General features: G+C 60.5%; 11 protein-coding genes across 11 annotated transcripts; 5 read left to right on the forward strand and 6 right to left on the reverse strand.

The window, feature by feature from the left end:
- The first annotated feature begins 28 nt into the window (after positions 1-28).
- On the forward strand, positions 29-3624 carry OSTLU_24353 (predicted protein). The gene has a single exon (XM_001417105.1). It carries the CDS (start codon positions 201-203, stop codon positions 3564-3566), a length of 3366 nt encoding a protein of 1121 aa, XP_001417142.1. The 5' UTR covers positions 29-200; the 3' UTR covers positions 3567-3624.
- A 54-nt stretch (positions 3625-3678) lies between these two features.
- Positions 3679-6575, reverse strand: OSTLU_30983 (predicted protein; the record flags this gene model as incomplete). The annotated part of the gene is made up of 1 exon (XM_001417387.1): positions 3679-6575. One exon carries the CDS (start codon positions 6573-6575, stop codon positions 3705-3707), a length of 2871 nt encoding a protein of 956 aa, XP_001417424.1. The 3' UTR covers positions 3679-3704.
- Positions 6576-7702: 1127 nt separating this feature from the next.
- Positions 7703-11215, forward strand: OSTLU_30984 (predicted protein; the record flags this gene model as incomplete). Its single annotated transcript, XM_001417106.1, has 1 exon — positions 7703-11215. One exon carries the CDS (start codon positions 7703-7705, stop codon positions 11213-11215), a length of 3513 nt encoding a protein of 1170 aa, XP_001417143.1.
- Positions 11216-11559: 344 nt separating this feature from the next.
- Positions 11560-12261, forward strand: OSTLU_30985 (predicted protein; the record flags this gene model as incomplete). Its single annotated transcript, XM_001417107.1, has 1 exon — positions 11560-12261. The coding sequence occupies one exon, from the start codon at positions 11560-11562 to the stop codon at positions 12259-12261; it is 702 nt and encodes a 233-aa protein (XP_001417144.1).
- A 79-nt stretch (positions 12262-12340) lies between these two features.
- OSTLU_14893 (predicted protein) lies at positions 12341-12778 on the reverse strand (the record flags this gene model as incomplete). Its single annotated transcript, XM_001417388.1, has 1 exon — positions 12341-12778. One exon carries the CDS (start codon positions 12776-12778, stop codon positions 12341-12343), a length of 438 nt encoding a protein of 145 aa, XP_001417425.1.
- A 509-nt stretch (positions 12779-13287) lies between these two features.
- Positions 13288-14958, forward strand: OSTLU_14894 (ABC(ABCG) family transporter: White protein-like protein (ABCG); the record flags this gene model as incomplete). The annotated part of the gene is made up of 1 exon (XM_001417108.1): positions 13288-14958. The coding sequence occupies one exon, from the start codon at positions 13288-13290 to the stop codon at positions 14956-14958; it is 1671 nt and encodes a 556-aa protein (XP_001417145.1).
- Positions 14959-15575: 617 nt separating this feature from the next.
- On the forward strand, positions 15576-15890 carry OSTLU_10507 (predicted protein; the record flags this gene model as incomplete). The annotated part of the gene is made up of 1 exon (XM_001417109.1): positions 15576-15890. A coding segment is annotated over one exon (315 nt), but the record flags the coding sequence as incomplete, so codon positions are not given.
- Positions 15891-15997: 107 nt separating this feature from the next.
- On the reverse strand, positions 15998-16894 carry OSTLU_37043 (predicted protein; the record flags this gene model as incomplete). Its single annotated transcript, XM_001417389.1, has 1 exon — positions 15998-16894. The coding sequence occupies one exon, from the start codon at positions 16892-16894 to the stop codon at positions 15998-16000; it is 897 nt and encodes a 298-aa protein (XP_001417426.1).
- A 195-nt stretch (positions 16895-17089) lies between these two features.
- Positions 17090-18226, reverse strand: OSTLU_86909 (predicted protein; the record flags this gene model as incomplete). The annotated part of the gene is made up of 1 exon (XM_001417390.1): positions 17090-18226. One exon carries the CDS (start codon positions 18224-18226, stop codon positions 17090-17092), a length of 1137 nt encoding a protein of 378 aa, XP_001417427.1.
- A 139-nt stretch (positions 18227-18365) lies between these two features.
- Positions 18366-19676, reverse strand: OSTLU_37056 (predicted protein; the record flags this gene model as incomplete). Its single annotated transcript, XM_001417391.1, has 2 exons — positions 18366-18914; positions 18978-19676. 2 exons carry the CDS (start codon positions 19674-19676, stop codon positions 18366-18368), a joined length of 1248 nt encoding a protein of 415 aa, XP_001417428.1.
- A 421-nt stretch (positions 19677-20097) lies between these two features.
- OSTLU_30992 (predicted protein) lies at positions 20098-22390 on the reverse strand (the record flags this gene model as incomplete). Its single annotated transcript, XM_001417392.1, has 2 exons — positions 20098-22213; positions 22374-22390. The coding sequence occupies 2 exons, from the start codon at positions 22388-22390 to the stop codon at positions 20098-20100; spliced, it is 2133 nt and encodes a 710-aa protein (XP_001417429.1).
- Between the last annotated feature and the right edge of the window lie 321 nt (positions 22391-22711).

A 22711-nucleotide genomic window follows, 5' to 3' on the forward strand; every position in this document is an offset into this window, starting at 1 on the left:
TTCGACGCGACGACGCGACGGTGAAAGACGCGCGCGACGCGCGAGACCGGCGACGCGCGAAACCGGCGACGCGATCCGCGCGCGGCGTGAGAACGTTCCGCGAACGACGCGTGCGAACTTTCGACGCGTGCGAACGACGCGAGCGAACTTTCGACGCGTGAGAGTCGCGAGCGAGGACGAAAGCGCGCGGGAAAAGCGGCATGACGTCGTCTTCGAAGGGCTCGCGCGATGGTGGCGTCGCGCGGCGCGTCGCGGTGTTCGCCGCGACGGCGATCGTGGCGTACGCGGTGGCGGGCGTGGCGACGACCAGAGAGGGACTGGCGCGAGTGGTGCTCTCGACGACGAAGACGAACGATGGACGCGCGCCGATGTGGGCGAAGGAAGGACACGCGCCGCTGAAGGCGTTCTTCAACGATGCGATGGCTGACGCGCCGACGGGATTGACGCGCGACGAGCGCCGCGCTGCGCGGGCGCTGCGCGCCGCGCGCAAAGCGGCGCGCGCCGGCAACGGGCAATCGGAGACGACGTTCACTCTTTCAAAGTCGTGGAAGTTGCATCGCTTGGCCAAGCTCGGGATCACGGAGGTATTGACGGATGATGACGAAGAGCCGAACGCGCTCTCCGATGTGTCGTTCACGAGCGCGCAGACCAAGGGCGCGCAGACGGCGTTTGATTTCTCGGAGGAGGAAGCAGAAGCCGCACCACAAAATCAAACTGAAGATTTTCTCGCGGACAATTACGACGCTGAAGAAAAGATCGAGACTAGCGTTGATTCGGTGATTACCTCGTCGCCGGATGCGGTGTTTGCGGCACAGTTTGGGAATCACACATGTGTACAACAGTGCGCCGACGACGCCGACGTCGCGCAAATCATCGGCGGTTCCGGCTGCACTGCGCTTCAAGCGAACGACAACGTTTTCAAGTGCTTGAACGAAAAGTGTTCATGCGAGGAAGCCGTGGCTTTACACGAAACTTTGCTCTACGTTTGTGACGCGAATGAGGTTGGGAAGAACTTTTCATTCGTTCGACTCAACCAATTCTACGTCGACACTTTGGATGACGCGATCGACGAGTGCCAGGTCACCGATCTTCTTGACTCAGTCGTTTCTTCTCAGAACACGTACTGCGACAGTAACGAAGATCAAGACTCGACTATCTCGAATGTCACCGCCGCTGCGCTGGGTCAAGGATGCCACCGCGGCGGCGACCGCCCAAAGGTGGCCAATTGCATAGTCCACAAGTACTACTTTGCACGCTGCGACTACTGGGCCGGTTGCAGACGCGGATGCAACTCCTGGGATTATCCCATCCGTTGGAAGCATTGCGGCTGGTGCTGTCATCGATGTGTAAACTTCCCGTGCGGGGTGCATTGCCGTTGTAGATGTCGGCGCTGGCGCTGTCGCTGCAGCTGCCACACGAGATGGTGCCGTCGTTGCTGGCATTTACCAACGTATCGACCGAGGTGCCGCAAGGATAGATATTATCGGCAAAATAAATGCGATATTTGCTCGCCCGGCTACCGCGTAACACGCAATGGACGATGTCAACTTTACGGATGGATTCAAGCCATAGTCGACGGCATCAACGCCGTGAAGCAAGGGATCAAATACATCAAAAATGTCATCCCGAACACAATTGACAACATTAAGAACATGTTCACGAACGTCAAGACGCAAGCGAATACGGCGGTTACGAAACTGACAGAGCTCGCCGATCAAATCGCGCAGAAAGTGACGGATCTCGCCGATGAAGTGGTTTCCAGTGTCATCTTCATCAAGCCGGCGACTTTCTTGCAAGCAATCGAGAGCGCCCTCCTTTCGTGTGACAACGCTCAATCCGCGCTCGGCTCCACCAAAATCAGCGCACATGAAGCAACGTCCCTTGGATTGCTCGATCCGGCGAATTCACACGTGCTTGAGGAAAAGCTTGGTGATATTTTTGGCAAATCCCGTAGCGGAGTTTCTCCCATCCAAGAATGGCGGTCTGATGATACGTCTTCGCTCGGAGTCGGACAGTGTGTGGCTCATTGCGGCGCTGGGATGTGTCTGCCCACGACAATACCGGCAATGACATACGAAACGCCTGATCACGGTATGCCCTTTCCGGATTCTATCCATTTGGTCAAATATAAGCCGGACGCGGTGATCGTCAACGTGGCGGCGAACCCCGTCTCAGTATGCGTCAAGATGACGGAATTCAGCATCCCTACGACCGCCGCCGAATCAATCGTCAATGCTCTGGTTGATCAAATCAAACCAATCCTACTCGCTGGCGTCGATGAAGTCAAACAGTGGGGGAAGAACGCCGCAAAAGGCATGAAAAACGCAGCCGTCGCCGTCGAAGACGGCGCAAACGACATGGCTGGATTTGTCCAAGGGATCCCGGATAAGCTCAACAATCTGGTAGGTCGACGTCGGTTACTCGCCGATGCCACGCCGTCAGACCAAGATCTCATCGACGTCTCGTTCGCGCTCGGTCGTCTGATGGCTCAGCAAAACAGGCTTCGTGAAAAAACCGAAGCAGACGTCAGGCTCTCCTTGGATGAGCTCCGAGCGAGGCTCCAAGCGCTTCCGCACTTTTCGCACGCTCATCCGACGCACAAGGGCGCGGCAAATCACGCAACGGCCAATCTTGGTGGTAATTTTCTCAGTGACGCGAGCGACGGACTCGTGAACGCGATGAAGCTCGCCTTCCAAGACATGAAGAACATGAAGATGATTGCTCGCTCGACACTGGTCTTGGATTTGAACGTCGAGTTCAACACCGATGCGACTGCCTATCGTTTCGACGATCTCTTGAACAACGGTGAAGGGTACACGATGATGATCGATCAAAGCATCCCGATCGGTCTGGGGTTCACCATCGCCATCACCGGTCGGCTTGATGTTAAGATGCCTTACTACTTCATCGCAGAAAGTGCCGGTAACTTTGCCTACAACGTGGCGTCGAACGATTTCTGGGTCGAGTTCGGCTCCGACGAAGGTAGCGGCGTGCTGAGACTTAACGACAACCCGCAGGTGACTATCACGCCGTCTGGCACTGGGCAAAGCTCGGTATCGTTTAAGGTATCGACTACTCTTCGTGCGAGTGATTTCAAGGTTTCCGTGTGCTTTGGCGACATCATTTGCTCTGGCATCGAGGCGCAGTTCTTCCAAAGTGTCAGCGCTGGCGCGGACAGTCTATCGGCTACGACGGATGAGGAATGTTTCAATGGCGCGACGGAATTCAAAGCCATGTTCGCCGACACCTTCACCGGGTATTACGACGAAAACAGCGGCGAGTGCCGACTGCGCCAACGCGGCAGCATCAACGCCGCCGGTCAATACGTCGAAATCCCCAAACCCGATGTTAACGTTGCCTTCACCACCGTCGTGCTCGGTGACAAGGATTGTGTCAGTCCCGTCTCGCTCTACGAATACTCCGCCCGCGAGTCTTGGCTCTCGGACGCACAGATGGCTACTTTAACCAGCAAAACGTGCGCGGCGCCGGCTGACGGCGACGGCGACTTTGTCACGTCGTCGTGTTCGGCATGCGACACCGCCCGCGCGCAGGGCTGCCACTCATAGCGTTGTGACGCACAATTTTCACACGCGCAAAGATCTCGATTGCGCTTTTCATTTCGTCTATCCTACGGTGTAATGAAATATTCAGTAGTGCACACTTTTGATTAAAACGTGAAAATTGGCCCTGCGCGCACGAAACGGCTAGGCGTAGATCGGGCAGTCGGTCGGACACGCGTCGACAGCGGCGCCACAATCCTCCACAGGATCTGTGCTGGCAGCGCACGACGTCGAATGGCTGGATCTATACTGTGCGCGGCTCGTCATGTCCAAGAGCGACAGAGGCTGGACGCACTCGGTGTCGCCGCGTACTTCGGTGATAATATCGGTAGTCACGAACGGTTTGGGATACTCGACGTACAAGCCGGCGCCGACGACGTTGGCACTTGCGCTGCATTGGTTTGAAGTTGTCGGGTAGGACGTGAGGAATTCGCCAAAGACGGGAGACAAACCGGTGCGTCCGTTGTAACAAGAGGAGTCCGTGGACGCGCCGACCCCGTCGTTTAGAACGGAATCCGCGCCGAATTGAATCCCTTGTTTGATTGTGACTTCGGGGCCGATGCAGATGATGCCGCCCCAGCAGAGTTTGATGTGGAATTCTTCGAGCGCTGCCACGACGCCGACCTTGAGGCTCGAGGAAATCGTGCCGTCGATCGTCGGCGTGATGTCCAAGCTTGCCGAAGACTTAGGCGCGACGGTGGCGACGCCGTCGGAGATGCTCACCGTGTAACCAACATTTTTACCCTTGATCTTGTACCCGAGCTTTCCGCTGCCTTCTGCGAGCAAGAAATATGGGAGTTGAACTTTCGCGACGCCTCCGACGACCAAAACGAATCCAGTCGGGCCGATGGGTGTGATCTTGAACAATTCCTGATTGGCTTGGCCGTCAAGGAGATCACCTTCTTGAAAGAGAGCTCCTTTGGCGTCGAATTCCAATGTTTGCTCAAAATCGACGTCGAAAGAAACGCCAGTGGAGATCGTATTCAAGGCGCCTCGAAGAACTGATATGATACCGTCCTCGATGACGCTGAAGTCGAGCTTGAATCCGCCGAGGTGGGCGATGTCTCGGCGCGCTCTAGATTTGGGATCCGCCATAGGTTTCATGTTGTGCATGTGCGGATCATTCGAAACCAAGTTATGAATTTCGGCAATAGCGCTCAACGCCTTCTTCTGCATCAAGTTGACGCGTTGGATGTACTCCTCGACGATGTGTCCAAGCACCAGCGCTCGTTCGTGTTTGGTTAGTTGCTCGAATTCTTGCGTGTCACCAGACAAGAGCTTACGTCCAAAGCCCGGGACGTTAATGTTTGCGACGGTCGATTTCACCGACGAAAAGATGTCCGTGAGCGATTCGCCGATTTCGTTCACGAAGTCGGTGATTCCATCGGCCCAACCCGTGATGGCTTTGACTGCGTCATCGACGATCGGCTCGACAACTTTGACGAACTCAAGTGCGACGTCGTTCAACACACTCATGTCCAACCCAAAATGCGTTACCCCGGCGCATGCTTTGATGTTGCCATCGACAAATGCCTTGACGTAATCGGGTTGGAAACGCTCAAACCGAGGCTCGTCCGGGACAGAGCTCGTTTTGGTGAGTGAGAAAACGCCATCTGAGTAATCTGGGTGCTTTTTTAGGATGTCCTTGACGTCGAGCTGGTAGCACAGCGCGCCTGCGCAAAGATTGTGACTGCACGAACCTCCGAGTGGAGCGCTTTCAGAAGGTGCGGCGTAGTGCGATGCGATTTCCACACCGTATACTGCCTCCAACACGCGCTTGCGCACGTCGTGGTGCCGCCTCGACTTCACTGTTTTTCGATCGGCGCCCAAAGACGCGCTGTCGTCGTTGTTGCATCCCGCAGCCTGACTGAGTCCGTTCATGAGGGCGTTGGCATTCGGCACAACGGCTGACACTTCGTCATAAACCAAATCGGCGAGTTTTGAGCCGAGATCTGCGAGGTCACCCGCGAGAGACGCGATCGCGTTCCCGATGCCGTGTATGTCTTCGATGAGATCATTCTTGAAATCGTTTATGGTATCCAAACCATCGTCGATCTTGTTCTTCAAAGAGTCCAGCTCTGACGCCCAGTCGTCCCAGAATGCTCCGAGTGCAGCTACGCGAAGCTTAGCTCCGAGCTCAGGGTCCGACGTATCGATCGACGCTTTGAACATCTCTTCAGCTTGCTTCAAGTCCTCATCCGTCATGTTGAAGTCTTTCTTCAAAGCTTCAGTATCCTCGACGCACGCCCCGGAGCTGTCCATCTTGAAATATTGATCGCACGAGTCGCACTCACGCGTCTCGCTGTTCATCAACCAGCCGTACTCGCACTCGATGCACTCACCTTTGCGGGTTCCTTCGTACGCGCACGGCATGGAGTATGCTTCATGCGTGCTCGTGCAAATCCTACGTGTCCAAGTGCAGCGAGAACACGTATCACCATCGCACGTATCGCAGGTGTATGCCGGGCAGCTCCATTTCTCTGTCGTGCTGCCGTGTACACGAAGAATACCCGTGCGCGACGAGTTGGCGCCGCACATTGGTGCCTCATATGAGCAAGTAGAGATGACGTTAGCTTGAGCGACGCAGTGCGCCGGCGCCGGATCATCCGCTGGCAACGAGCAGGGCGCGGCCTTAATATTGCCAGAGTCGTCCGTGTCTCGGATAGGGGTCAGAATGCTGAGCACACTGTGAGCCTTTCCACAGTGCGCTTCGACCGCCGAGACGGTTTCGTCCAGAAAATTGGCGTATTCGGGGCCGTTAAACTTTCCGTCCGCCTTCATCGGCGCGTCGCAAATGTAAAACAACGCCTCGATGAGTTGATACGATTCGTGACAACCGCACGCGTCGTGAATGCACGAGATGAGCTCGTCATTGTCACTACTCACGGCGTGATCGCACGTCGACTCGACGTCAATGTCGCCGCCGCACGTCGCCGCGCACGGGAACGTCAACTTTAAATCGGAAAATATCCTACCCGGCGACGTCGCATCGTACGAATTCACCTGATTGTACATAATATCCGTTTCCGTATCGTCGGACGGATCGCCCACGACGTTCCCAGAGCCCTCGGTTGAGATTACCAGCGCGTCCGCGTCGACGTTCGCGCTCGCCGTCGTCCCCAAGCTCGGCGCGCTCGGCGTCGACCACGCCGTCGTCTCCGGCCTCGCCGCTGTCGTCGTCGTTGGAATCCATCGTCCCACGCTCATCTTCCACGTCGTTTCCCCGCCGTCGAGCGCGAGCGCGACGCCCACGGTCACGCCCAGCACGCACGCGAGCGCGTCCAATCCCCAGCCGCGTCCGCGTCCTCGCGTCCGCGTCTCCCCCAACAACGGCGTGGACGCGTCCGCGCCCGAAAATCCGAGGCGCGCTCGAGATCCGAGACCCGCGCCCGAATACCGACCCATCTCTCACGTCCTCGCGTTCCCGCGCGCTTTCGTCCTCGCTCGCGTCGTTCGCACGCGTCGAAAGTTCGCACGCGTCGTTCGCGGAACGTTCTCACGCCGCGCGCGGATCGCGTCGCCGGTTTCGCGCGTCGCCGGTCGCGCGCGTCTTTCACCGTCGCGTCGTCGCGTCGAACGAGGTCGATCGCGCGCGCGAGTGGCGACGCGCGCGCGCGTCGCGGCAATCGAGCGTAACACCAAACGCGCGGTCGGTCGCCGAAATCGTAAAGCACGTCGCACTGCGTGCGCATACCGACGGATCACGACTCAACGGTCCGGGGACTCGACGCCGACGCGAAAACGACCGTTGGCGTCGCGGCGACGCGCGCGGCGACGCGACACACGACGACGCGCGCGCGATGCGCGCGAATCGCACGCCGACGACGATGCGAAAACGCGCGTTCGGCGCCGAGGTGACGAACTCTCCCGACGCGCGCGACGCGCGCGATGGAGGTCGAACGACGACGCCGAACGACGCGAAGACGCGCGCGATGTCGACGCCGAGAGGGACGGGCGCGGTGACGCCGCGAGCGACGCTGACGCCGCGAGCGAGCGCGCTGCTGCGAGATCAGCGACAGTTGGCGTCGCCGCTTCGAGCGGCGATATCGCCGACGCGACCGAGCTCGATGGTGAAGTCGAGCGTGAAGTCGAGCGAGAGCGCGACGAAGCGGGACGCGGCGCGGTTGCGCGAGCTGAATTCGATGCTGTTGAAACAGTTGTCGACGGCGCGGTCGGCGGCGGCGGAGGCGGAGAGCGCGAGGGAGACACTCGGGGAGGCGATGGCGCGGGAGGTGGCGAAGTCGAAGACGCTGGCGAAGGATGTGGAGGATAAGGCGGAGGCGCTGCGCGCGGCGGCGAAGCGAGCGAAGAAGGAAAGTAAGGATTCGGCGGAGGACGTCAAGGCGGAGGCGGAGCGATTGCGAACGTTGAACGCGAGGCTTATGAAGGAGGTTTCCATCGCGAGAGCGGTGGTGAAGGCTCGAGAGCACGAGGAGGCGACTTTGAAGGCAATCGCGGGGAAATCGGACGAGCGCGCCAACGCGCTCGAGGCTGAGATTGACGCCAAGCAACGGACGCTCGAAAGAGTTCAACTCGCGCTAGTTTCGGCGACAGAGCGAGCTGCGGATAGCTTGCGAGCAAATATGAAGGTGGAGAAGCTCGCCGAGACGAACGCGGTGTTGATGGGCGAGTTGGCTGCGTTGCGCGAATCCGCGGCGAGCGATTCCCAGGCGCTGCGCGCGCAAATCGCCGCCAAATCGGATGCCTTGATCGAGGCCAAGGCCGATCTCGCGGCCGCGGAGGACGAGGTCAATGCGCTGAGCGGCGCGAAATCCGACGTTGATAACCTTCGTTCTCTGAACGCGACGCTGATGCAGCAAATAAAGTCTCTTCGTTTCAAGGCTGACGAGGCGCTCGACGTCTCTCGCGCGCTCGAGGGCAAGGAACGCGAATTGGCCAAGGTGTGCGATGATCTGAAGGTTGCTGAAGACGCCAAGAGCGCGGCTGAGGACGACGTCATGAAGTTGCGACAACTCAACGTGACGTTGCTTCAACAAATCTCCGCGCTTAAGGAGAATTCAGAGGTGGACGGAGCGGCGCTCGAAGCCAAGCAGTCGGAACTCGAGGCGGCGCAAATGGCGCTCGAACTCGTCGAAGAGGAACAAGAGCGCACGCAGAACGACGTCACGAAGCTTCGCGAATTGAACACCGTCATCATGTCTCAAGTCAAAACGCTGAAGAAGTCGTCCTTGGATGATCGAGCAGCGTTCAAGGCGGACATGGATGCCAAGAATGCCGAGTTGTCGCGCGCGCGTGTCGAACTCGCGCGACTCGAACAGTCCAACGGCACGTCCGAAAGTGCTCTCGAAAAGGCTCGCATGAGACAAGCGGCGTTGGACGGCGAAGTCACGACTTTGAAAAAGATTGCTGAAGAGAACATGGCGACGAACGCGCATCTCACCGGCCAAATCGAAGCAAAACAGCTCGAACTCGCCGATGTCAAGGAATCTCTCGCGACGGCCGAGGCCAAGGCTGCGAAACTCGAAGCGGCAGAATATGACGTATCCAAGCTTCGCGAGCTGAACTCTGTCCTCATCGCGCAAGTGAAGACGTTGCGATCCGTCGAAGCGGAGAATGCGTCTCTCACCGCGGCCTTGCGCTCGCGCTCAGCTGAGCTCGAAAAAGCGCAGCTTCAACTCGCTGCCGCCGAGCGTGCCAAGGCTACAGGTGAAAAGGTTTCGGAAAGTGAAATCGCCAACTTGCGCGAGCTCAACACGCGCATCATCCAGCGCATGGGCGAGGTAAAGGAGGAGCAGGAAAAGAAGTTCCAACAACTCATCGACACGAAGACGCTTGAGCTTGCGAGTGTCAAGGCGGAGCTGGCAGAGGCGACGAAGGAGCTCGCCATCGGTCGCAAAGATGCGATGGCGCTCGAAAAATCGCTCGAAAAGTTGAGAACGATGAATGCAGAGTTGAACGGGTCGATCAAGGCGTTGGAAGCGGAGATTGAGGGCGAGAAGAAAGCGACGCTTGAGATGCGCCAGGCGATTCTCGACGCGCAGGCAGAGTGCGCTAGTCTCAAAGGGCGTTTGTCGGCGAAAGACGACGAACTCGAATCTGCATGGTCTGCGCTTATGTGTGTGAACGCCGATTTGAAACACGCTTTGCACGACGCCACGGGTATGCGTGCTCTGGCGGAGAAGCGCCACGGAGAGCTCGAAGAGGCGAACGTCAACGTCGATCGCTTGCGTGAGCTGAATCACATGATGATTGAACGTCTGCACAACGCCAAGAAGGCTGCGCTCGAAGCGGAGGCATTGAACGCTGAATTTGCCGCCGCGCGTACTCAAGCCGAAGTTACGGTTCGTTCAGAAGAGGCGAAGGTTGCCGCGCTTGAACAAAAGCTCAAGGAGAAGGACGAGGAGTACGCGACGACGACGCTCGCGCTGCGCGCCGAGATGGAATCCGGAAACTCAGCCTCCGCGCAACGTTTGGCCAATCTCCAAGCGCAAATGCATTCCCAGACCCACTCGCTTGAGCGCCAACTCGAGTACGCCAACTTGGACCTGCAAAAGGTTCAACGATCGGAGGCGGCGCACATTGAAGACCAACGGCGAAGCGCCGAAGAAATCGAATCTCTCGTCGCGCAACTCGAGCTCACGGAGAGCGACGCGAAGAAGGACGCCAACGCGATGAACAAACATATCTTCGCCCTCCAATCCAAGGTAGCCGCGCACGAAGCATCCAATAAAGCCTTGACGAAGAAGTTGAACTCGTCCAAAGCTGAGATCAAAGCGCTCGAGCAAAAGCTCGCCGACGCGCAAAGCACGTCGAGCAAGAGATGGACTGATTTGGCTGCGGCATCGCGAGATTTACAAGAAGCGTTTACAGCCAACAAAGTTAAAGATACCATCATTGCAACCATGCGCACAGAACTCAAGGAGCTCACGAACACGGCTGAGTACTTCACCCGACTCGCGCGAGAGCACGGCGAAGAGGCGAAAGACTTCAGCGTCAAGTTATCGCAAGCGGAGGGTCAAGTCGTCTCGCAAGAGAAACGAATCGGACACCTCTGCGCGTCGTTGGAAGAAACCGAGATCGCGCGAAACGAGTTGTCCCAGAAGGTTGTCGCGCTCGAGCGCAAGGGTGGCGTCGCAGAGATGACCATTCGCGCCGCTGCTGAGCACCTGTATAAAGCGAACGAACGCGCGCGGTCTTTGGAGCACCAACTCAAATCGGAACGCGCTGATTTTGAGCGAACGCAAGCGGCGTTGACTGAAACGCTGAACGCTGCCGAACGTTCTATGGAAGCCAACATGCAAATCATTTGCGACCTCGAAGCCAAGTACCAAGAAACTTTGCAGCTCTTACTCGTCGAGCGCGAGCACAGTGCCGAAGTGCGCGACGAGATGCGCAAGGAACTTCAATTCGTCAACGAAGAGCTCGACGCCACGTCTGCGGATCTCGAAATCATGATTGAACGGAATAACTCTGGCATCTTGCTCAAAGTCGCGGACAACGCGATGTGCAAGCTTGTGTTCTCCGCCGCGCCAAAGATTTCTGCGCGCGGCGTCAAAGCCGTCATTCGTCTCGGCATGCTCGGCGGTATCGCCGCGTTGATTGGTCAAACCGTGCGTCAACTCAAGACTAAGGTGGTCGACAAAGCCACCTCGCAAACGCCGCGCGCGTCTTTCCGCTTCGCCTTCCGAGGTTGATTGTTTATTTCGTCGTGTCGGCGTCGCGTTTCATTAATATTAACACGCAGCGCCTCACAAAGCCACGCTGAACGACACCGCCTCGCGCCTTCGAGTTCGCCTTCGTAGACCAAATGCGCCTGGTGTCGTCACCGACCGCGTGCGCTCCGCACCGCGCGCACGCGCGCCGTCGTCGCGGCGTTTCCGTCGCCTCGACGAGCGCCTCGTGTCCCGAGCTGTCGCGCGTTTTAGACGTCATCACCACGCGCGGTACGCCGTTCGCGCTCGCGCGCGACGACATCGCCGAAAATTGCGTACACATCACAGACATACGCGCGACGCGCGGGCGCGACGACGTCGCGGCGATGCACGAGCGGTACGTTGAGAGAGCCGGGACGGATTTGAGAGAAGTATCTCACGCGACGGTGTCGTTGCGGGCGGTGGCGCAGAACGAGTACGTGGTGCAGTGGTCGACAACCTTCGTGCCAGAAAAGATGAAGTTTTTGTACGATTTAGCGCTGAATTGGCCGCTCGGGGCGTTGGAGATCGAGAAGAAAGACATCCTCGATCGACAAGGCGAGATTAGCAAGTTTACGTATCGCGCGTTATTCGCTCTGCTCAAACGCGCCGCTCTGGAGGGAAAGATGCGGATCCCGATAGCAAAAATTGAGGGTGCGAGTCGCCTAGTATTTGACGGCGGAAAACTCGAGCGGCACGAGGAATCGCTGACGCTCGTGTCCGCGATTAACGCGGGTCGCGTTCGCAACAAGCGCGTCGCGCGAGACCTACTCGAGTACCTCGATTGCCGCAAACCTCCCGGGACGTCGTTAGAAGCGTGGGACGACGCGGTGCTAGAAAAGTGCGATTATTACTCCGTGCCTGGAATGCGTCAGCTCGACGTGGACGGCATGGATGCGACGTCTTCCAACGTCGAAGACGCCACCGCCGTGCTCGGCTTCTTCACGCTCGTCACCATCGCATTCGGTTTCGGTTTCGGCGCGTGGTACATGCACGGCGTGCAACAAGAAGCCGTGTTCCGACAAATGCTCGCCGAAGGCGCGTATTGACGTCGTTTTTCTGTATCGATTATTACACAAAGAAGACGCGTCTCCTCCGCCCCGCGCGCGCGTCTCGTCGTACCCCCCCTCATCGTCCCGGCGGTCGCATTCCCGGCGGCGGTCCTCCTCCCGGCATCATCATCCCCACCGGCGGTCCTCCCACTCGCGGCGCCCCCATCGCGGTCGCCGGCGGCATCCCTCGTCCCGCCCCGCTCGCCGTCCCCGTCCCCGCGCTCGCGATTCTCGCCTTTTTCCCGCTCCCCACCGGCGGTCCCTCCACCGTCAGCGACACCACTTCCTCGCCCCGGACCAGCACGAATCCCAGCACCCGTCGCACGTGTCGCTCGTCCTCGTCGACGCCCTTCTTCGGCGGCAGCTTCCGATGCTCCTCGCAATCGCTCAGCACGACGTTGACGTGCCGATCGAACGCGGTGAACGTGCCGACGAGCGCGCGTCCGTCGACGAGGGTGACGCGCACGCGGTGGTTGATGAAGGCGAGCATCTTGCTCGTGCGCGAGACGCCCATGGCGAGCGTCGCTCGGCGCGCGCGCGTGTGCCGCGCGCGGCGCCGCGCGGCGGCGCGGGGTCGCGGGATGGGTTTGTCGGGTGTATGTATTTAGGGTTTACGTTGATAGTCGTATGCGCGCGTAGAGTATACGTGTCGTGCGCGTGTATTCGACGGGTGGTGACTCAACGCGAGGGGGGTCGGGCGCGCGCGACGCCCGGGTGTTTCCGACACTCGCCGACGCGCGCGCGATGCTCGACCTCGTCGCGGGCGTCGCGCTGTGGGCGAGCCCGCCGGCGATCAAGTTCCCGGGACTCGTCGTCCTCGGCGTCGCGCGACGCGCGAGGGCGCGAAAGCGCGACGATGGGACGCACCGACGCGATGACGACGACGCGGGCGCGCGCGACCGCGCGGTCGATCTGCGCTGGCGCGACGTCGCGCTGACGATTCGCGACAAGAAAACGACGCGCGCGAGGCGCGTGCTCGAGGCGTGCGACGGCGAGGCCAGGGCGGGGCGATTGCTGGCGATCATGGGACCGAGCGGGGCGGGGAAGTCGTCGCTGCTGAACGCGCTCGCGGGACAGACGCCGCGGAGCGCGAGGGCGACGCTGCGAGGCGCGCTCGAGGCGAACGGACGGCGCGCGAACGGTGGGGGTGGGTTTAAAAAGGCGTACGTGCAGCAGGAGGATGCGTTTTACTCGATGCTGACGTGTCGGGAGACGCTGGAGACGGCGGCGCGGTTGGGAGGCGCGAGCGACGTGCGAGCGACGACGGAGCGGTTGTTGAACGATCTTGGGTTGGTGGCGTGCGCGGATACGCGCGTGGGAGACGGGAAAACGCGCGGGATCAGCGGAGGAGAGAAGAAGCGGTTGGCGCTTGGGGTGCAGTTGGTTGGCGCGCCGAGCGTGATTTTCGCCGACGAACCGACGAGCGGGTTGGATTCTTTCCAAGCCGAGCGCGTGATGAAGACGCTGTCCAAATTGGCGCGCGAGGGTGGTAAAACCATCGTTTGTTCGATTCATCAGCCGCGATCGAGCATCGTGGATTTGTTCGATGACTTGTACTTGCTCGCCGGCGGGCGATGCGCGTACTTTGGACCGATGAAGTCGGCGCGCGAGTGGTTCGGATCCACCGCCGGTCACGCGATACCGTCCGACGTGAACGTGGCGGAGTATCTCATCGATCTCGTGAGTATCGATGCGACGTCGGCGGAGACGATAACGGCGACGGAAAAGCGCGTCGCGAGCATCGTCGCCGCGATGAAGTCGTCGCCGCCGAGGCTCGCCGACGCGAGCGCGGACGCCGGGAAGCGAGACTCTAGCGACGCTTTACCCGTCGTCGACGGCAAGCGCGTCGGATTTTGGGGACAGTTTCCGTTACTTTTAACGCGTTCCTGGCGACAAGTCACTCGGGACAAGGCGACGAACCGGGTGCGTTTCATGACGTCGCTCAACAGCGCCATGGTTTTCGGATCCATCTTTTGGAAAATGTCGCTGAAACAAACCGCAATTCAGGACCGAATGGGCCTGCTGCAAGTCTCCGCGATCAACGCCGCGATGAGCGCGTTGATGAAAACCCTCACCGCGTTCACGAAGGAGAAGGTCATCGTGAACAGAGAGCGCGCGAGCGCGGCGTACGGCGTCTTGCCGTATTTCACGTCAAAGCTCGTCGCCGAGCTGCCAATCGGCGCCTTCTTTCCACTCGCCTTCGGCGCGTGCGTGTACCCGATGGCTGGCTTGCATCCGACGCTCGGGCACTTTGCACGATTTTGCGGCATCTTGACTCTCGAATCGTTCTCCTCCGCGGCGATGGGATTGGCCATCAGCTCCGTGGCGCCGAGCACCGACGCCGCCGTCGCCATGGGACCCGCGGTCATGGTTCTCTTCATCGTCTTCGGTGGTTACTACGTCAACCCCGACAACGTCCCGATCTATTTCAAGTGGCTCAACAAGTGTTCGCTCATTAAGTGGGCGTTCCAAGGCTTGTGCGTCAACGAGTTCACCGGGCTGGAGTTTGAAGCCAAGCGCCCCTTCGACCAAAAAACCGGCGAAGACGTTCTCGCGCGTCTCTCTTTCCAAGACGCCACCGCGATGTCGAGCCTCAAGGCGCAGGGAAACATTCTTTCGTTCCTGTACTTGTTGACGCTATATTTGCTCGACACCACTGGACCCAAGTTTTGCGTCATGGAGCCTCCGGAATAACCCTTCAACTTAATAACGACTTTGATCAACCAAAAAAAACGCTTCGATGTAAAAACGCCCGCGCGGGCGCGACACAACGCGACGCATTCGCGCGCGCCCACGCGCCGCGCGCGCGATGAAACGCCGCGACTCGCTCGACGATAGCGCGATGTCCCGAACGTCGTCCTCGTCGTCCCCTCGCGCGCCGCGCACGCGCGTCGAGCTGAAAGAAATCGGCAACGAAGCGTTTCGCTCGCAAAAGTTTCAACAGGTGCGCGAGGCGCCGCGCGGACCGTCAGCGCGAACGCTCGACTGACGCGCGCGCGCCGCAGGCCATCGACGCGTACACGTATGCGCTCGAGAAGTACGGCGAAGACGTGGCCACGCTCACCAATCTCAGCGCGACGTACTTGGAATTGGGCGAGTACGAGCTCGCGGCGGCCACGGCGAACCGCGCGCTCGAGGAAAACGCGGCGTGGAGAAAAGGGTACCACCGCATGGGAGTGGCGTATGAGAAAATGGGTAAGAAGCGCGAGGCGATGGAGGTGTACAGGCGTGGAATCGCGCGGTGTGGGGTCAACGCGCAGATGCAGGGTCGATTGGACGCGCTCGCGGCGGCTACGGCGCGCGAGGAGGCGTCGCCCGAGGAATTAAAGGCACGAGGGAATGCATTTCTTCGAGAAGGCGACACCGTGCGCGCGGAGGAGACGTACACGTTAGCGATTGACAAGGGCGACGCGACGGGAGCGACACTCGTGGCGCTATACAACAACAGAGCCGAAGCGCGACGGCGAGCTGGCGCGTACGACGCCGTCGTCGAAGACTGCACTAAAGTCTTGGAGCTTGATCCTCGAAACTTAAAGGCCACCCTTCGTCGCGGCGGGACGTACGAAATCCTCGAGAAGTACTCGCGGGCGTGCGAGGATTACGAATTCGCGCTCGAGATCGATCCCATGGATCCTTGTCGCGTGCGTACTCGGTTGGCGAGATGTCGAAGCCTCGCGCGCGGCGCGTAAGAGCGTTGTTACAGGGTCTAAACTCGCTAATTCGTGCTATGCTTTCACTGTATCGCGCGATACAAAGTGATTTCTTGTTGTTTGAAGTACCGCCTGTCCCACTCGTCCACGAGAACGAGGTTGAGATAATACTTGACGCTGAACCGATTGTTTACGTTTTTGTACGTCGGTGTCAAATCGTACGGCGACAAAAACAGCCGCACCGGAATCGACTCTCCTCGCACGGGCGCCCCGTCCATGACTTCGTACTTTGCAATCGTCTCGCTTTCGTTGTGCGCGCTCGCTCCGCCCTCCGTGCTCTCCCGTCGCCGAATCTCAAGCTCCATGTGTTTGATTTTTATCTTCACCAACAAAAAGTAAATCTTCCCAACGACGACGTCTTTCAACGAATACTTCGCCCTGGCGTACTCAAACTCGATGTGCAAACAATCCTCGATCCCAACCTCCATTCGAATCGAATTATTCATCTCTGGCACCGCGGGCACGGGATTTTGCACCCAGAACTTGAACTCTTGCGCGACGCCGCTCGCGTACGACCGACTCACGACGACGCGCAGAAAATATCTCAACCGCACGTTTATCCCGTGGTAACTCTCGTGCTGCATCTCGACGTGTTTAAACTCAAATCCCAAGCTCTTCGGCGCGCTCAGTTCTCCCGGCGGTTCGAGGTCTCGCGTCGACGCCAAAAAATCGACGACGGATCTATCGCCGTACCGTTCAATCTGTCCGATCAACTCCACGCGCACGCCGCGGTGTTCAAACTTTTTGCCGGGTATCGGCGCGACGTGCACCTTGCCCACGATCGTCTGTCCCGTGGAGAACAGCGGGAGGTGCTCGTGCGCGGTGCCTTGCTCGTTTTTCACGCTCACCATCGGTTGGGCGTCCCCGGCGTCGTGCGTGAGGTCGACGGTGCACACCTTGCCGAAACCGAGGAACGACATGGCGCCGCGCGCGCGCGAGTCGCTCGGTTCGCTTCGAGCGCGGGCGCGAGCGACGCCGGGCGTGGACGCGCGTCGCGGTGTGCGGGACGCGCGCGCGCGAGCGGCGAGCGGGACGACGAGACGGCGTCGAATCGGCGAAACAAAACGTTTAATCGGGCTATGCTACACAACGACACGCGACACAATATTTCTCACTCACTTGCGCCCGTTTGAATCGCGGGATTTCTTCTTGGCGGCTTTGGCGGCTTCTTTTTCCATGGCGCGGCGTTGCGCGCGCGGCAGCTTGGCGTACTCGGCTTCGGCGGCTTTGCGCTTGTTGTCGGCTTCGAGCTCCTCGGGCGTCGGCACGGGAGGCGTCGAGGACGCGATCCAAAGCTGAGAAACCCACTTTTCGTGACCTTCTTTCGCGGGCGTGGCGGTGTGCAGGGTTCGGGCGTCCGGCATGCACGCGGCGGAGCTCGGGAAGAAGACCAACGCCTTGCCCTTCTTCGGCGCGACTTCGATGCCCAGGTGCTCGAAACGCGTCTCACCACCCTCGTCGACGTCGTTCAGGTACACCAAAATAGTCGCGCGTCGTTGATACCCCTTATCCGCGGCGACAGCGATCGGAAAGCCGTCTTCGTGCGCCTTGAAATACTCGCCGCCAGAGTAGTGCGCCACCTGCGGCAACTCAAACGACCACTTGCCTTCGCCCGCCTCGGGCGCTCGGAACGCATCCGCATCCTTACTCAACCCCTCCACCGCGGGCAACAAGTACTCCGCGCGGCTCAAAATCGCCTTCTTCGTCGCGTGATTCTCCAACCCGTGCGAATTCAGCGCCACCGTCCTCGACGTTCGAATGTTTTCGTTCGCCGCGCCGCCGATGGCGCTCACCTTCAACCCTCCGCTCGCCTCCGCGCTCGCCGTCAACATATCGCACTCGTTCGCGCTCAAAAAGTCATCCACCGTGAAAACGGGCGGGTCGATGTTTAACACGCGCAGCCCTGGCATGTCGTTCGTGCGCACGCCCATGAATTCAAACGACAGAAATCCCGTAAACGACGTTCGCCACTCCTCCGGGGCGTCCCTGAGCAGCACGCCGCCCTCGAGCAATTGTTCGGGAAGAATCTTCGACAGCGTCGTGCGCTCGTGCGCCGGCACGAACCGAGGCTTTTCTTCGCTCGGTTCCGCCGCGCCGTCGGCGTCGGCGCGGCGCAGAACGCGCGCGCGACGGGGGGTTCCGACGCGAAGTTGACCTAGACCCTGAATGGCGTTCGAGCGATGCGCGCGCGACGCGGCGGTGACGCGCGCGACGGCGTGACGCGGCGAGTGCGTCGCGCTCGTCGTGCGCATCGCGCCGCGGGTGAACGGCGAGGCTCGGGCGATGGACGCCATGTCGGATTGTGAGGTGGGAGGGGAGGGGGCGCGGACGGCGGCGGCGAGCGGGACGGACGGCGACGCGTAATGTCGAGCGGTGACGTTCGTGCGTGGGCTACATGCGAGCTAAGACAGTTTTGCCGAACGCGATTCCGAGGAAGGTGGCGACGGTGTACCCGAGAACGCCTACGAGCATGGCGGGGACGACGAGGGATTTCCAATTTTTCGCCGAAGCCATCGCGGCGGCTGTGGTGGGACCGCCGACGCACGCGTTGGAGGCTAGTAAAGCGTTCGCTTTGTCGAATCTGAGCGCTTTGCCGACGGCGAGGAGGAATGCTAAGTGAATGGCGACCTGTAGGCAGGAGAAGACGAATAAGGACGGCGCAGTGGTGAGCATGTGGGTGATGGATCCCGACGCGCCGACGGCGACGAAGAAGGCTTGCATGACGAGCGTCGCGAGCGCCTCGCCCGAGCCCGCGAGCGCTCCGAGACGTCTAGGTATCGCCGTCGCGAGAACGACCGTTATCAACGTGATGATCGGGATGTCCATGCCACGCAGATTGAGCGCGGCGGAGATGAGCTTCGCCGCGTATCCGACGGAGGCCGCCACGGCGAGCGCGTACGACGCGCGCAACGCGCTGAAAGGCTCACCCGCGCCCTCGCCCTCAACGAGCGCGACCGTGTCGAGCGCGACGTCGCCATCGCCCTGGCTCTCGCGCGCGTCGACGTCTCCGCCGTCGCGCGTTTTCGGCATCACGCCCTTCGCCAGCGCGAACAATCCCATAAAGTACAACGCGTTCATCAAATTATCCGCCGCCAAACCCGCCGCCATGATATTCGGTGTCATCTCCAACGCGTTCGCCACGGCGACGAAATTCACCGCCCCCCCGATGTGTCGCGCCATCAACGCGCTCGCCATCTTCCACCCCTCCGCTCCTAGCGCCGTCATCGGCACCGCCGCGAACGCCCCCAGCGTCCCGAGCGTCGTCCCGAGCGCGCCGACGACGAAACACGGCAACAAGCGCGCCGATCCGCGCAGCACTCGTCGCACGTCCGCCGTGAACAGCAACATGGGCACCGCGAGCGGTAACAAGAACCCATTAATCATCCCGTACGTCGGCGCGTCCGTCGGCATGATTCCCGCGTTCGCGAGCGCGAGCGCCGCGAGCGTGCTCACCAGCGGCGCGCCGCCCGCGTTCGCTCCCCACGGGCGCTTCTCCGCCCAAAGCCCGAACGCACCGCACGCGAGCACCGCGGTCCAAACACCGAGCGCGTCGGTCGGCGCGATGAGCGCGCGCGTCGCGGCGTCGCGCGTTCGGCGCGTTCGGGACGCACCGCCGTCCCGAACGCGCGACTTCGCGCGGCGTTCGCGCGCCGGCGCGGGCGCGCGCGCGCGCGCGACCGACGCGAGCGCGTCGCGCGACATGCGCGCGATCGACGCGCGCGCGTTCGGGCGCCGGCGCGCGCGTCGCGCGCGAGGAGAGCCGCGAGAGCGTCACTTTAACGCGCGCGGTGCGGTGCCGCCGCGACGCGAAGCGAACCGACGCCGCGCTCGATGTCGTCGCTCGCGCAGCCGGCGGCGTCGCAGGCGAAGGTGCTCGTCGGCGTGCTGGCGGGGTGCGCGATCGCGGCGGTACCGTTCGCGTTCAAGACGGTTCGACAGAGGGAACAGGTGGTGGCGGAGGCGCGGGACGGGGCGTACGACGCGCGGGACGACGCTCGCAACGCGCGACTGAGCGCGAAAAAGCGTTAGATTATCGTTGTAGTGATATGTGATCTGTGTGTGTGTTCGTTCACGCGCGCGTGGGCTGGCTAGTGTGTGGGTGGTACTACAGAACGGGGCTGCGCTACGCGACGGGCTCGTCGGCTACGCGCGGCGGCGCGGCGGCGGCTCGCGCGCTCGGCACGAGTCTCGGTAACGCGTCCTTGATGTGCTGCAAACTGCGCACGAGAAGCTCTTCAGATTCTGGCACGGAGTCGAGGCTGTGCACGGTGCGGCGATCGTTCACAGGGTCGGTGTGGACGACCAATTGAAACGTCGGCGACAGGAGAATTTCGCGCTCGTCGTAAAAGTTGACTTGAATCGTTTTGTTGGATAAACGCCACATGACGCCCTTGGAGGTGCGGAGCCAGCTCTTTACGTATGGTGGCATCGTTTGTGGATCCCGCGCGCGCGACTCGCCGTCGTGCGAAAGACCGCCGATGGACTGGTACACCGAGCCGCGATGTTTGGTGTCGGAGAGATACTCGCGGAAATGCCCGGCGAGCAAAACCTTCTTCGCCACGTCACGACCATACTTTCGCGCCTCTGCGGGATAGACAAGCATGCGACCGAAATCGCTCCCTAGTGCTCGCGCCTTCTCAGGATCGATCACGGTGTCTTCGATCGGGGGATCGGGGTTTTGCGAGTGCGGCGACGCCATGTACACGATGGGCGAGTCGGCGGTCCCCTCCATAAACATCATTCTTGTATCGTCGTTGAACGCCACGCCAATCGTGCCATCGCTCAGTTTATACCCCATGCCGTACTTCGATGTGAAATCGACCCACGAATCGACCCATAGATGCGGGAAGTAGCTCGCCATCGCGCGAGATTCGTCTTCAGAATCCGTGCGCAATTGCAAACTGTCGAGCTTGTCGCCCAGAAGCGACGTGGGGTGGCCGGTCTCGATATCACCGTCGGTCGAAGCGCTCGCGTACTCCGGTTCGCGACACCGATTCGTCGCGAGCAGTCCATTGGAGGCGCTTTCCACCGCTACGACGTCTCTCTCCATCGCCCTCGCGTGCGCGCCCGCCGTGAGCCTATTCTGATCTAAACTTTGCAGCGGCGAACGCAATTGCTGCGTCGCCGCGGACGGATTCGTCGCCTTCGATGGCGCTTCGGCACAGATTGTGTCACCGTCTCGAGCGTCGAGTCTGCGCGATTTCGTCACCGGCTTTTTCGGTGACGATACCGTCGTCGTCTTTGATCGTCGTTCGACGTACGGTGCCGGCTTTTCGTCAGCTAATTTCCAGTCCTCCGCACCGAGCTTCATGAACGGGTGCGCCGCTATCTGTTGCAATGTCGGTCGCTTCTCGGGCTCGGCGCTCAGAGCGGCGCGAATCAAATCCTTGGTAGAGTCCGCGATCGGAGGGTCATCTGGTATGTCGTACTCGTTGGCTCGAATGCGTTTGTACGTCAACTTGACATCCTTGGTTTGAAACGGCGGCGAGCCGAAGAGCAACGTGTACAGAATTACCCCCAACGACCACGTATCGACTTCGTAGGAGTGACCGGGACCTTCTTTACCCTTGAGAACTTCTGGTGCGATGTAATTCGGTGTCCCGCAAATCGTCCTTCGCCGCTCGTCGTCGTGATCCATCGCGCACGCCAAACCGAAATCTCCAATCTTCACTCGCTTCGCCGCGCCGAGCTTATTCAACTCGGCGTCCGTTCCAGGTCCGCCGCCCTCCGCTTTGATCTCCTCCAACCCTTCTTTGGTCAAAAACAGATTTCCGAGCTTCAAGTCTCTGTGAATCACTCGCATCGCGTGCAGGTGCGCCGTCGCCGACACCGCCTCTCGCATGTAACACGCCGCCGCCATCTCTCTCATGGCACCGCGAGACTTTACGATATCCGCCAACGTCCTGTTCGAACACATCTCCATCAAGATGTACACGTGATTATCGTCCTCGAAACAACGCTCAAACCGCACCACTTGATCGCACGAGACGCTCTTGTGAATCCGAATCTCCGTCACCATCTTCTTCCTCGCCCGCGGTTTCTCCAGCGTCGACTTCGCCACCACCTTACACGCGAACGACCTCCCCGTCGCCGCTTCCTGCACCGCAAACACCACCGCGAACCCTCCTTTCCCTAACGCGCGTCCTCGAATGTACCGCCGCGCCCGCTTCGCGCCGTCGCCGCCGTCGTAATACTCCGTGATGACGCGCGGACACCTCACCTCCTTCGCTCGATCTTGCCTGCGTCGCCGTCGCCGCGTCTCCGACCGTCAGTCGGCGTTCGCGCTTACCACCGCGTTTCTCGATCCTCACCGCGCGCCCTCGTCGCCCGCGCCGCCGTCGATTCGCCCGCGCGCGTCGTCATCGCGAATTTCAAATTTCAAATCGCGTCCCGTCGCACCTCGGCGTTTTCTTCATCGGCGCGTCCTCGCGCGCGAGCGCCGCGGACGGCGTCGCGTCGTTCGCGCGGCGATTTCTCGGCGCGATGTTTTCATCGTTCAGCAGCGACATCGCGCGCGCGCGCGTCTCGCGCGTCGCGTTAAGACGTACATCCGGGGACGCGCCGACGGTCGCCGGCGTCGGTCCGCGCTCGACGCGCGTTGACTTTTGTTTTCGCGCGACGCGACGGCTCGGACGTCGCGGGCGCGACGACGACGCGGGAAAAAAGTGACGGTCGCGACGGTGGCGCGCGGTCGCGCGGTGCGCTCGCGATCCGACGCGCGCGACGCGCGACGGCGC

This window comes from Ostreococcus lucimarinus, chromosome 4, assembly GCF_000092065.1.
Source record: "Ostreococcus lucimarinus CCE9901 chromosome 4, complete sequence".
NCBI classification, from domain to species: domain Eukaryota; kingdom Viridiplantae; phylum Chlorophyta; class Mamiellophyceae; order Mamiellales; family Bathycoccaceae; genus Ostreococcus; species Ostreococcus sp. 'lucimarinus'.